This window comes from Scardinius erythrophthalmus (genome assembly GCF_964197995.2).
Source record: "Scardinius erythrophthalmus genome assembly, chromosome: 7".
Classification (NCBI taxonomy): domain Eukaryota; kingdom Metazoa; phylum Chordata; class Actinopteri; order Cypriniformes; family Leuciscidae; genus Scardinius; species Scardinius erythrophthalmus.
In genome coordinates, this window is record NC_138227.1 from 33,407,101 (window position 1) to 33,420,536 (window position 13,436).

General features: G+C 34.6%; 1 protein-coding gene across 2 annotated transcripts in view; it reads left to right on the forward strand.

Moving 5' to 3' along the window:
* abcg1 (ATP-binding cassette, sub-family G (WHITE), member 1) overlaps positions 1 to 13,436 on the forward strand; it is a 56,075-nt gene that overhangs the window by 39,661 nt on the left and 2,978 nt on the right. For both annotated transcript variants that reach the window (XM_081371169.1, XM_081371170.1), the window contains 11 exons: positions 773 to 905; positions 2,002 to 2,052; positions 2,701 to 2,846; positions 7,618 to 7,741; positions 7,849 to 7,963; positions 8,952 to 9,100; positions 9,240 to 9,341; positions 10,367 to 10,535; positions 10,709 to 10,809; positions 11,455 to 11,613; positions 11,779 to 11,897. In XM_081371169.1, the coding sequence (XP_081227295.1) occupies positions 773 to 905; positions 2,002 to 2,052; positions 2,701 to 2,846; positions 7,618 to 7,741; positions 7,849 to 7,963; positions 8,952 to 9,100; positions 9,240 to 9,341; positions 10,367 to 10,535; positions 10,709 to 10,809; positions 11,455 to 11,613; positions 11,779 to 11,897 (1,368 nt within the window). The remainder of the gene's footprint in view (positions 1 to 772; positions 906 to 2,001; positions 2,053 to 2,700; positions 2,847 to 7,617; positions 7,742 to 7,848; positions 7,964 to 8,951; positions 9,101 to 9,239; positions 9,342 to 10,366; positions 10,536 to 10,708; positions 10,810 to 11,454; positions 11,614 to 11,778; positions 11,898 to 13,436) is intronic.

The window sequence follows — 13,436 nt, forward strand, 5'->3', positions numbered from 1 at the left end:
AACATACAAAATGGAATAAAACTTGAGCATTTGAGCAACTGAACACACATCTTCAACCCATATTGCTCCGTGAGGTGTCAACGGTCGCTTTGACCAGGTGGTATTTATAGCATAGGGGGCGGAGCTTTAGATTCTAGAGAGCATTTGATTGGACAGAAGATGTGATGTCATAAAAATCTGTGATCCATTTTAGCGGAAGTGAGAGACTGTAAGTTTTGAATGCTTCTATCTCCTAAATGTGAATTTTGTCATTGTTTTGGAACACACCAGCTTATTCATAACCTTAAGGCTAACATATTTATACTAAAAGCTAAAAAAACTTACATTTTGATTTCAGGGGGCCTTTAAAATTTAGTCTTTTTTCTAAGAGTGCAAAACCCAACCCTTAGTGGGGCATAAGCAGATTGTATGAACACGTATTTATGCGATTCACCACCAATTTGCCGAAACATAAAATTGTTACAAATTGCCATGAAAGTGTTGATATGTCCAACACAATCATTATACATTTTGGTTCTTTTTTTGTATCTTCCACTGGAAGCTGTTCATTATTTATTTAAATGTATTGTTTTTGCGGATACTTTTATGCAAAGCAATTTACAAATGAAGAATGCCTGAAGAAGTATGTCTCAGTGTTGATGCTGAATGAATACAGCAATTACTTGACATGTGGGGGAGACCATGATCATTTATCCGGATTCAGGAAGTGGTGGTTATAAATGTGTTGACGTTACAAAAGACAGTATATGTGAAGATGTGCTTTATCACACAGGGAAACAGGCATGAAGGGGGAGATCTTGATAAATGGGCAGCCCAGAGATCTACGATCTTTTAGGAAAGTGTCCTGCTACATCATGCAGGACGACATGTTACTGCCACACCTCACTGTACAGGAGGCCATGATGGTACGTGTCTGCTGAGATCATCTCATTGAGCTGCATTAGCACATGCTGTAATCCCCATTCAATTAAAAGTCTCAAGTATCTATAGCTAAAAGTTCTTGAGTAAAGATACAGATGAAGTTTCCACATTTATTTATACATATACAATTCTAACTATAAGCATTTTTAGAGTTATTCAGGAAAATGAATTAATCAAACAATGCAATTTGTCTTGACTATGGCTCTGACACTGGATATTACACTGAACTGAACTGAACTGAAAAGATTTCCTAACATATTTTATGTAAAATTTACATTCATTGTCAGACATGATGACAAGTAAACTAATGTCTGCTCTGAAGGTCTGCCCTTATGAAAAAGAAGTACACTTTAACATACATTTTATTTCATTGGTATTTCTGTACATTTAAGAATATATAATTTTAAGATTTGAAGTACACTATAAGTGCACATTGAGTACGGCACACTTCTTTTTCGCCAGGGTAGATGCAATTATGAAGAGTAAATGTTTCCCTTTGCACAAGTATTTACTTTAAGCAGTGCTCAAGTAAAGTACAAATTACGGTAACACTTTATTTTATAGTGTCCTTGCTACATGTTACATGTACTTACCATAGTAATAACAGTAAATTATGATTAATTACATGCAACTATCCCTCAACCAAATCCTAATCCTACCCTAACCCTATAGTAAGTACATGTAGTTAATTAATATTACTCAGTACTTACATGTATAATTACACTGTAACAATGACACCTTACAATAAAGTGTAACCCAAATTACTCCAAGTAATACATAAAATTAGTTTTACACCATGTATTGAATGTAACCTTTGTTGGTTGAATGTAACATATTTGTTAATATTTAGTTAAGAAAATAACATTTTTAATTGCAATAGCATAACATTACCTCATGGTAAATGTAACGTACACAAACTAAATAAAAAAAACATGTAATTAGCTGTCACAGCTAGTTTCACAGGAATATGTCTCATGTAATTGCAGTTGTTGTTTTGTTGAGTTCATGCAAATCCCTGTTAGCTGTAGTTGTATCGGCTAATGCTCATCATGATCTAAATCACTCACTCTCCCTGCTCAGGTATCAGCTAATCTCAAACTCCAGGAAAAGGATGAAGGCAAACGTGAAATGGTAAGCGAGAGGCGTGTGAAGTTTCTCACCCGGTTATGTACGTACTGCCTAATCTTTATGCTAAAGGTCAGCCATGGGTGCCTTAAACATGACTTGATTGGCTACTAATAATGTTGTTGCATGAACGACACGGATGCTGTTGCAGGAATATGTCCTAATTGGTGAACTCATAGTTAACATGTACACTACCGTTCAAAATGTTGTACTTTTTTTTTTTTTTTGAAAGAAATTAATACTTTTATTCAGCAAGGATGCATTAAATTGAGCAAAAGTGACAGTAAAGGCTTGTACATTGTCACACTAGAATTCTGTTTCAAATAAATGGTATTTATCCTTCTATTTATCAAAGTAACATAAAAAAAGTATCACAGTTTGCACAAAAATAATAAGCAGCACTATTGTTTAACATTCAACTTTGATAATGATAAGAAATGTTTCTTGAGCAGCAAATCAGCATATTATAATGATTTCTGAAGGATCACGTGACACTGAAGACTGGAGTAATGATGCTGAAAATTCAGCTTTACATCACAGGAATAAATTATACTTAAAATACACTAAAATAAAAAAAAAGCTATTTTAAATACTAATAATTCACAGTATAACAGTTTTACTGTACTTATTCCACATGAAATGCTGTCGTTCTAGGTACGGGAAATCCTGACTGCACTCGGCTTGTTAGAATGTGCCAAGACGCGCACATCCAATCTGTCCGGAGGCCAGAGGAAGCGTTTGGCCATCGCCCTGGAGCTCGTCAATAACCCGCCCGTCATGTTTTTTGATGAGCCCACCAGGTGAGCCCCCTCCATGTGCACACATTACACGGTAAAAAAAAAGTATATATATAAAAAAAAGCGATTGCCGTAAACATACCAGCAGGAACATTTTAGGTTTTATGCACCTGAACTTAAATTTGCATTAAAATATCTGTATATTCATTACAGGTGCAGTAGGCGATTTCTTAGAAACACTGTTGATATTTGATACCAACTGAAACAAACACACCCCTCCCTTCATTGCTCCGCCCCTAAAATTCATGCACACGCAATAATACTGCAATAATAATAATCAAAATAATGCAGTGACACTCCAAACTGTCCTGTTACTATAGCTAACATTACAACAACAATATATCTTGGTTCTGTGAAACAGCAAAACCAATGTTACTCACGTCTGGAGCAGAAACAACACAACCTCTGCATTTTTTAAGGCCTTGCCGTTTAGGTCTCTCCAGCGCTGGAAAGCTTTTCTAATATTAATGCGGGTTCTAAAGCTGATCTTAACCCCTTTTTTTCCAGTGATATTCCTCTGACCTTTTCTTAATGTCTCTCAGCCATCTCTCTTTCTACAGTCCCTCTTGCTCACTCTCTCTCCTCCCCCATCATGAGTGGACACGCCCCCAACTGCTGATTGGCTACTAGTGTGTTGTGGTGCTCGGTCCGATCCACTTTCAACCGCTTTTCTCAGAAATCTCTTACTGCACATTTAACTGATATAATGTTACTATTCCATCTAAAGTAGGGGTTGCACGACTACTGATTTCTGCTAGTCGATTTCTTATCAAAACAATACTCGAGTTACTCGACTACTCGTCGTTTATGCTACTGTATATGAAAAGACATGAAATAGCTAAGTTAGATCTTATCAATAAACATTTATTAATTCATAGCCTAATGCAACAATTACATAAGTAAACTCAAAACTTTATAATTATGACATTTCATTTTTAAATTTTCATGTAACAGTCTAAAGCCAAATAAATAGCCGTTCTTGCCTTTCATTTCAGACGGGGCCGTTCACATATCGCGTCTTTTCCGCGCTCAAGGTCGTTATTTCAAATGTAGGAGCGCGGCGAGCGCGCTCATAATGAAAGCAACGGACGTGGTGCGCTAGTTTGTCCAGGCGGGTTTTTCCTTCTCATCTCCAGAAATATATCTAGTAGTAAAGCTAATGCAAGGGCTAGAAATAAATTAATCCTTTGCTGAATGATACTTCTTCGTTGTCATCATGTAGAGCGCAGTTTGGTTGCATAGCAACGACAGACGCCACGGGAGCGCAAGCGCTTGTAGGAGACAGCGGAACGGCCGCGCGCGCTTTCCGCACGTTTTTAGAAGCAATATGTGAACGGCCTCTTGCAGAGTTGGCCAAATTACAATATTTTTGTCATCCTTGATGAAATTCTTCCACACATCTGACGCGTGGTGTCTGTTGGTGACGTTCGCCATTTTTAATTAATTTTGTTTAATGGACGCTCGAGTAGTCGATTGTTTCCGACAGCGTCGACTAGTGGTTGAAGTAGTCGATCTATCGACTACTCGACTAGTCTATGCAAGCCCTAGTCTAAAGTAATGAAATCTGTTGTTTACATGTATAATATACTGATAACCACCATTATAATACAGGTGGTAAAAGAGACACATGATGAACAAGCTGAAATAAATACATATATTTAGATAGAAGTGTAATGCACACAAACACAAAACACCATCATGGTAACACACATGACACTAAATTAATACAAGAAACATTCATTTAACAAAATAAGATGTAACGTTGCATAATTATAACAAAAACTAACGGGAAAAATAACTATTTAAATTAAATACCATCAAATGTAAAGTGTCACACAGGGAATTGTGAGAATGTCATTTTTTGCTTTTTCACTGTAAATTATAAGAGGATTGATTGTTTTTACTTCCAAAATCTGCACATTTAACAGTATTTTACAGTAAAATATCATGAAATGTCCCATTGGATCCATTACAGTTGTACCACTAAAATAAAAAAAAATAAAAACATGTTTACAGTGATATATAATGCATGGCCATGAAGCGAACCATCAAATCGACTCCTCTAAATGACGTTCCTGAGACAAATATATCTCTTGTTGAAAAGCTGTTACCCATGAGGCTTCTCTGTTCTGTCCTTGTAATGTGCGAATGCAATTTCATTGCATATTCACTTACAGGCTTTGCCCAGATGGGATATTGTTGGACAGTTGAGACCTGGTCTCTACGGACTCTATTAAGCTTTCATTCCTCTCCCGGGGTTTTACCCTCTAAGAACAAAAACGACTCTCTGACTTTAGTTTGCGCTCTCCAGAGAATCAGAGAGTCATTTTGTTCTTAGAGGGTAAAACCCCGGGAGAGTAAATAAATGCGATTTACAAAGTATTGTTTTAAGCCGAATTGACTTTAGTTTGGCTTAAAACAATTCTTTGTAAATCGCATTTATACGATTGCCATGCTTATCAAGGACGAACAGATTCTCCTTCATGGAAATCAAAACATGTGGCATCAGCTTCTATAGGTTGCATAAGAGCAGGACCATTATCATTAATGTGATGTCACAGAGTTGTGTTTGGTTAAGTGGATACTTTAATGGCTCAAAGGAATAATATTTCCCTGTGCATTAGATAAATATCAAATCAGCAAATTGTGTGTAGCATGTGTGATGATATTATTTGAATGCACTGCTAAATTGACAGCTACTAAAGTATTATCCTGTCCTTTAAAATGGACACTTAATCTTCCACTTTATCCAGCGTCTAATATGGCTTTGATAGAGCGAGGTCAAGATTATGATTTAATCTCACCTCTTTAACCTTGTCTAGCCCACTGACATGACACTTAAGTGATATTGCAAGGACATATTGTTATATACCGCAGAAGTATTGCTAAATTATAATATAGTATATACAAAAATAAGTAATATCGGTGTTATTTTAGTATCATTAAGATATTGTTGTAGTTTTTTAAATTTGTTTTTATATTTTCTGTTTTCATTTTGATTTTAGTTAAAGTTTTAGTAATTTTCTTGTGTCTTTGTCAGTCTTATTAGTTAAATAGGTATAGTTTTTGTTATTATCTGTTGTTGTTGTCTTTATTTTCAGTTGTAGTTATTTAAGAAAATAAAGTTAAACTAAATGAAAATGAGAAATGTTGCCTTGGCATCTAGCTGAAATTAGTTAGGGTTAAGTTTTTATTTATTTATTTATTTTATTTAATACGGAGCTCCTAAAGGGACCTTTGCAAAAATAAAAAAATATACAGACTTTCGGTGCTCATGCGAAACTTTTGTGTGCTCACTAGAAACTATTTTGTGTGCATGAGGAACTTTCCACGTGTATGTCTATCATCACAGTTATGTTTAGTTTAGTTCAGTTTAGTTTAGAACAGTTTAGTTCAGTCATATCTGCATCAGTTTTCATTAGTTACTATGGTTTGTGATTACTTGTTTGTGTTGAACGTGTTTGTGATTCCCCTAAGTTTGCTGCTTCATTAAAACCATCTTCTTCATCATGCTTCTTCTACACCCTCAAAATTTGGCTTTTTGCTCAAAATGAAACCACAGATTTCAGATTTAACAGCGCTTATTGCGAGCAGAGCCACAGACATTAAGGGCTTTAGATATGAAGGGAGGCTTACGCTTAAAAAAAAGACAAACTATTAAGTAGCTGGGCTCAGACGAACTGCTCTAACGAAATACAAATTTTAGATTTTTATTAGCCCAATGCACACAGCCATATTGCCGCCATTTCACGACCGCCACAGGGTTAAAGCGGACATGGTTTCTCGGCCATCACAGAGGATGCTTTTTTAAAGGAATAGTTCACATACAAATTTAAAATTCTGTCATTATTTACTCACCGTCAAGTTGTTTCAAACCTGAATGTATTTCTTTCTTCTGTTGAACACAAACGAAGATACAACTTAATGTAAATGATGACAGAATTTTCATTTTTCAGTGAACTATTCCTTTAAAGCGGACATAAGGCTTTGATATGAGAAAGCATATACTGCCCTGACAAAAGCTACATTTTGAGCATGTTTTTTATCACGGCGCATGATATTAGAGGTATACTGCCGAAAGCCAAATTTTGAGGATACAGATGTTTATTAATTCATGCGCATCCTCTCATTTTCTTCATAGTAAAATGGCAGTGACACACAAAGGAAATATGTTATAGACAGTATAGATAAAACATAAGTTGTATGAGCACGCTAAAAAATATTTTGGTCCCACTTTATATTAAGTGGCTTTAAGTACTATGTACTTACATGTACTTACTTTGAAATTAATAATTTGATACAATGTACTTATTGTGTAACTACATGTTTTTACATTGCACTTACATTTTAAAAATTCCTGCATGTAATTACAGCTGTAATTGATTTATGTAATTACATTTGTAATTACACAGTTGACCCTTCCCTTACACCTTAAACCTACCCAATCCACCACACCTGTCCCTAACCTTACCCGTATCCCACCTCAATAGCAGCAAAAGTGTTTAACAATACAACACGAAAACAATAAGTACATTGTACTTTTGATGTAAGTACATAGTACTTAACGCCACCTAATATAAAGTGGGACCAATATTTTTTATATATATTTTAACAGGAATTTCTTAGAAGAAAGAGGAGGAAAGGGAATCGGTACATAATAATCGGTATAGACTTGAACCTTGTCTGCATCGGAGCACCACAGCTTGGAAATATGTGCCACTGCCGCACCACAAGCAGGTTCTGACTGTTGTTTTCTCTGTCTTCTCCTCTTCAGTGGACTGGACAGCTCCTCCTGCTTCCAGGTGGTCTCGCTGATGAAGGCTCTCGCTCGGGGGGGACGGACAGTCATATGCACGATCCACCAGCCCAGCGCTAAAGTCTTTGAGCTCTTTGATAAGGTGATCACTATTTTATACTCTGATTTGTGTTTTTGAGGTTTTTAATGCATTCTGTTATGCAAAATACTGCCTGTCGCACCTCATTCTTGGTGTGTTTGTTTCTACAGCTGTATGTCCTCAGTCAAGGCCAGTGTATTTACAGAGGAAGAGTGTTAAGCTTAATCCCGCATCTCAGAGAACTGGGACTCAACTGTCCCACCTATCACAACCCTGCAGACTTCGGTAAGAACATGACACTTTCAGTATACAGAGGTCTTAATGGACAAACAAATAAATAAATAAACTTTTTTCGGGAATTGCTGGACCCTTGCTTTCAGAAGTTGCACGAGTGAATCAAATCTGACATTGCGCATCTACTAATTTGTACTTTTACTTAAGTGAAAATTTACTGACAGAAACAATTTTAATGAATGATTTAATTATTCAGGTAATAAAGACATTCAAAATGTTGGGGTTGGTATGTTTTTTTTATGTTTTTGATGAAGTCTCCTGCTTACCAAGGCTTATATAGTGAAGTATTGAAAGAATTTATTCCTGTGATTTAAAGCTGAATTTTCAGCATCATTACTTCAATCTTCAGTATCACGTGATCTTTCAGAAATCATTCTAATATGATGATTTGCTGCTCAAGAAACATTTCTTATTATTAATGCTGCTTAATGTTTTCATAGAAACTGTGATACATTTTTTCAGGATTCTTTGACGAATAGAAATTTCAAAAGAACAGCATTTATTATATATATATATATATATATATATATATATATATATATACATATACATATATATATATACATATACATATATATATATACATATATATATATATATATATATATATATATATACATATATATATATATTGTAATATATATATATATATATATATTGTAATATATATAAGTCTTTAAAGTTACTTTTGAATACATCCTTGCTGAATAGAAATATGAATTTCTTTCAAAAAAAACAAACATTTTTAATAGAAATAAGTAAATACTTCTATTCAGCAAGGATGCATTTTATTATATATTATATAGTTTCATTTCTATGTTTTTTTTTTTCCAGACAGATGCAAAATGTTATTTTTTGACACCATCTATATATGAATAAATAATATACTGAGCATAATCCAGAGAATGAAAACGCACCTGCATTCTCAATACATGTTGCAGCTCAACAGAGTCTGAGAGCATTTTCTTCGTTTCTCCAGTAATGGAGGTGGCCTCTGGTGAATATGGTGACCAGACGGCTCGGCTGGTGAAGGCTGTTCAGGAATGGAAGACTGAGAAAGACTACAAAAGTGAAATGAATGGTAATGGGGTCCATAACCCCTTCCTGTGGCACAGACCATCTGATGAGGTATGTATAGAAACATGTGAAGCCTTTATGTAACATGATGCAGTGGGTGTGACGTCATATGAGAAATATGCATCTCTGTATTTTTGGCTCAAATAATTTAGCACACAAGAGATGTAATAATTGATCCTATTTTCTTTAGGACTCTTCATCGTCGGAGGGTTGCCATAGTTTTTCTGCCAGCTGCTTGACGCAGTTTTGCATCCTTTTCAAGAGAACTTTTCTTAGCATCCTGAGAGACTCGGTAAGCTGCACCGCCACCTAGTGGGGACGTTTAGTGACACATACACAGCACAGCTAATATGTCATAAAGAGCAGCAGGTGTTTAAACATGGAGAACCTGATTTCAACATGGTCCTGGTGCAACATCTTTGTTGATCCTGGATCAACATTCCAAACAATCAGATTTGAGGAACAAGTTTACAGTTTATATCAAGTTTAGGCTTACAACCAGGGTTATGTGCAGTGTTATTCACCTATCATTTCCCCCTGATTTTAGGGAAAACTTATGGGTAGGGTTAGGTTTAGAGGAGTGGATTTTGTTTAGGACTACATTTTTGGACAGGAATTTTGTTCCATGATCAACAAAATATATTATCCCAGGAACGCATCTAACTCAGGAATTTAAATCTAACGCATTTAAATCAGGACATGCTTTAAAGTTTAACGTTTAAACCAATTTAGTTTCAAAAACAGTAGCAAGGTCATGGATTACTTTTCACTGGAATATACTTAATTGCAATTCAAAGATTTTTAACAGTTTAACAACAGCTGAAATTGTCCAAATTGTGTCAGTCCGGGAAATAAAGTGTTTTCTATTATTATTATTATTATTATTATTATTATTACACTCTAAAAAATGCTGGGTTGTTTCAACCCTTGTTTGGGTAAAATATGGACAAACCCAACCGTTGGTTTAAATTTTTAAATTATATTTTTTATAAATGTAATGAAATATATATATAAATGGAACACAAATCACCATTTCTTTTGGAAATACCTCGTATTGTGTGCATGATTACAAAGGAATTTCATATTGAACGGTTATCATTAAGAACCTAAAATTCATCAGAATGTCATTATATTTTAATTCTACTTTATAACATTTAAATTAGATTTAAAATAGATGTATCCTGTTTGCTCCCTAAATTCAAATTATTTTCCAATTTAGTATTGCAATTCATAAACCATTCTCAATTCAGTACGGTGGGTACATGTAAAATCAGAATGAACGAAAGCTTGGTTAGAAAATGATTCTTCTCTGTTCAGGTGTTGACTCACTTGCGCATCATATCTCATCTTGGGATTGGAATCCTCATTGGTCTGTTGTACCTGGGCATTGGCAATGAGGCCAAGAAAGTCCTTAGCAACTCTGGCTTCCTGTTCTTCTCCATGTTGTTCCTCATGTTCGCAGCTTTGATGCCTACCGTTCTCACCTGTGAGTCTGTGAAATTTGTGTAAAAAGGTCCATTATATTCTTCATACAAGAAAGACTTTGATGCACTTTTACTTTACTTTGTAACACTGTTCTTGTATGTGAAAAAACATGATCATTAACTTGATATTTACATTCTACGTAAGCTAATCTGTTCTTTCTGACTGTTATTGTAGTTCCACTTGAGATGGGCGTCTTTTTGAGAGAACATCTAAATTACTGGTACAGTCTAAAGGCGTACTACTTGGCCAAAACAATGGCGGACGTCCCGTTTCAGGTAACATGGAACAAATAAAACATGAGGCTTTCTCTTGAAAAGTAGCTTGCTCTTTTGAGATGATTCACATAGTGGATAAGAATAAGGTTTAGAATGGGATATCGTCAGAGTACATACACATAACAGGATAAAGATGGAACAAGAAAGGGAATCACTAAGATGGTTATGGCATAAACATGTTATTGGAGCTTCAAGAGGATTTACTTTTCAGGTCAAATCACTATTTGCACAATATAGACAAATCCTGCTGCAACATTACATAAGTGGGCTTTGCGTTTCCCCAGCAGAAATATTCTCTAGTGTTTCTACAAGAAACATTCTTCAGTTAGAAAAAAAAGATCTTGAACATTTGGCATGTTTTACTTAACCTGACAAAAATAGTTTTTTTTTTTTTTTTTTTTCCTATAGGGATCCTATTATGCTTTTTTTACATGTTCGTCTTTCTTAAGTGTGTAATGTTGCTGTTTGAGCATGAAAAAGGTTTCCAAAGTTACAAAGCAAAGTCACTCCATGAGGAGATATTCTCTGTATCTATTTTCAAGGTCACTAAGCAATTTTGTTACATTGACTTATGAACAAAAAGTCAAATTGTTAGTTTTCTCTATGAAAGGAGATTCTTCAAAATACTTCCTTTCTGCCTCACAGGTTGTGTTCCCAGTGGCGTACTGCAGTATAGTGTACTGGATGACATCTCAACCTTCAGATGCAGTCCGTTTCATTCTTTTCCTGGCTTTAGGGACGCTCACGTCATTAGTTGCACAGTCGTTGGGACTACTGATAGGAGCAGCATCCACGTCATTACAAGTAGATGCCTCTACTTTTGCCTTGTCCTGTAATGTTCTGTCATATACTTGATTTTATGAAAATAATTTGCCTCATTATCTATCAATCAATCAAACAATCAATTTTCAAAGCCATTTACAGAAAATGTACACTTTTGTCTGATGCAGTATTGTGTTTCCTTGTCAGGTAGCAACTTTTGTTGGTCCTGTGACAGCCATCCCCGTGCTACTATTTTCAGGCTTCTTTGTCAGTTTTGACACCATCCCAAAATACCTCCAATGGATGTCATACATTTCCTATGTCAGGTAAGAGAACCTCAGGAAATGCTCATTATAGCTTTTAGTTCAATATTAAGGTATGATAGATTCTGTATGTGCCAAATCATTCATTCATTGAAATTATGTACATGAACAGAAATTCTTACTTTTATTATTTATACCTAAAGACAAAATGATTAACCAGCAATATCACAGTTTCACAGAGTTGTATGTGTCCTTTTGAAAGAGATGTAGACTTTAAATTAAATGCTATTAACTGAACTTAAGAGTGCTTTTTGACCCACCTAAGTAGGATTTAAAGCTACACTGTAATATTTTAAGTTGATTTTTAGCAAAAAAAATTATACGTTCTCATTAATGTGTAATCATTTCAACCAACTAATTAAGGATTCTCGTAAGCGTAGAATCTGCCATTTAGAATACATACGAGCGAGTCGCTCGAATGGCGGAAGCCATGTTGCGCATCCATCTTGAAAATACATTAGACAAAGAGGGACATACCTGGAAATTTCGCGTTTTTACACTCAGTGGCACCGTGACGAATGTGAGGGGGAGATTACTCGCGACTGCCGGCAGATTTGAAATAATACGGCCACTGTAGGAGTTAAAACGCCCTGGGAATGGGAGGGGCTAGAAAGTAATATTCAGTTGGTAGTTATATAAAATTTCACCGCTAGATGGGAGTAAATCCTTCACAGTGTAGCTTTAAGTACATCTTTATACAGTATGTCATTTCATAATTTTATTAACTCTGAAATATGTTAAAGTGTACTGCCGAATGTATTGGCAAGCATTTATAGTAAAACATAATATACCATTTCTATTGAAACTTGTATGATACTGTATGTATTTAAACATGACATACAAGTTTGTTATTGCACATTTGTAATGATAGCAGTTGCACTTTTACTATATATAAATATATTCACTTTAAATGTAAAATCAAAAAAGTTCAATGTTAACTACAGTTAAAATTACAATCAAGTATTTTACATACTGTATGCTTTAGTATGTCAATCAACACATCAAAATAAGTGTACTTCTTTAAAGCATGACAACATATTACTAAAACATAATGTTTAAAATGTAAAAAGTAAAAATTTTCATTTTACACAAAAGTGTGCTTAAGTGTGTTAAGAAACAGTCATGATAGTGTTTTATTTCATTAATATCATATAATTTACAAGTAATAGTTTTTAATAGACTTTTAAGATTTGAAGTACACTACAAGTGCACATTCAATACAATTAAGCACACTTCTTTTTCACAAAACTCCTTTACATAACATTATAACATTATTTCCTGCTCAAGATTATATTTTACATCTCATTACAAAGATCAAATGTGCTACAAATATAATTTCATGTTGTCTTTAAGTACAGTATGTAAGATGAAGTACACTTATCATAAAGAGGTTAATCATAGTGATTGTTTGATTGAGATTTTAGATTAGGATTATTCACTATTACTACTTATTACCAATAAGTAAATAAATTATCATGATATATAGATTCAAGTTTAAATTATTTTATTATGCAAGTACAAAGAGATATGAAAGACTTGCAA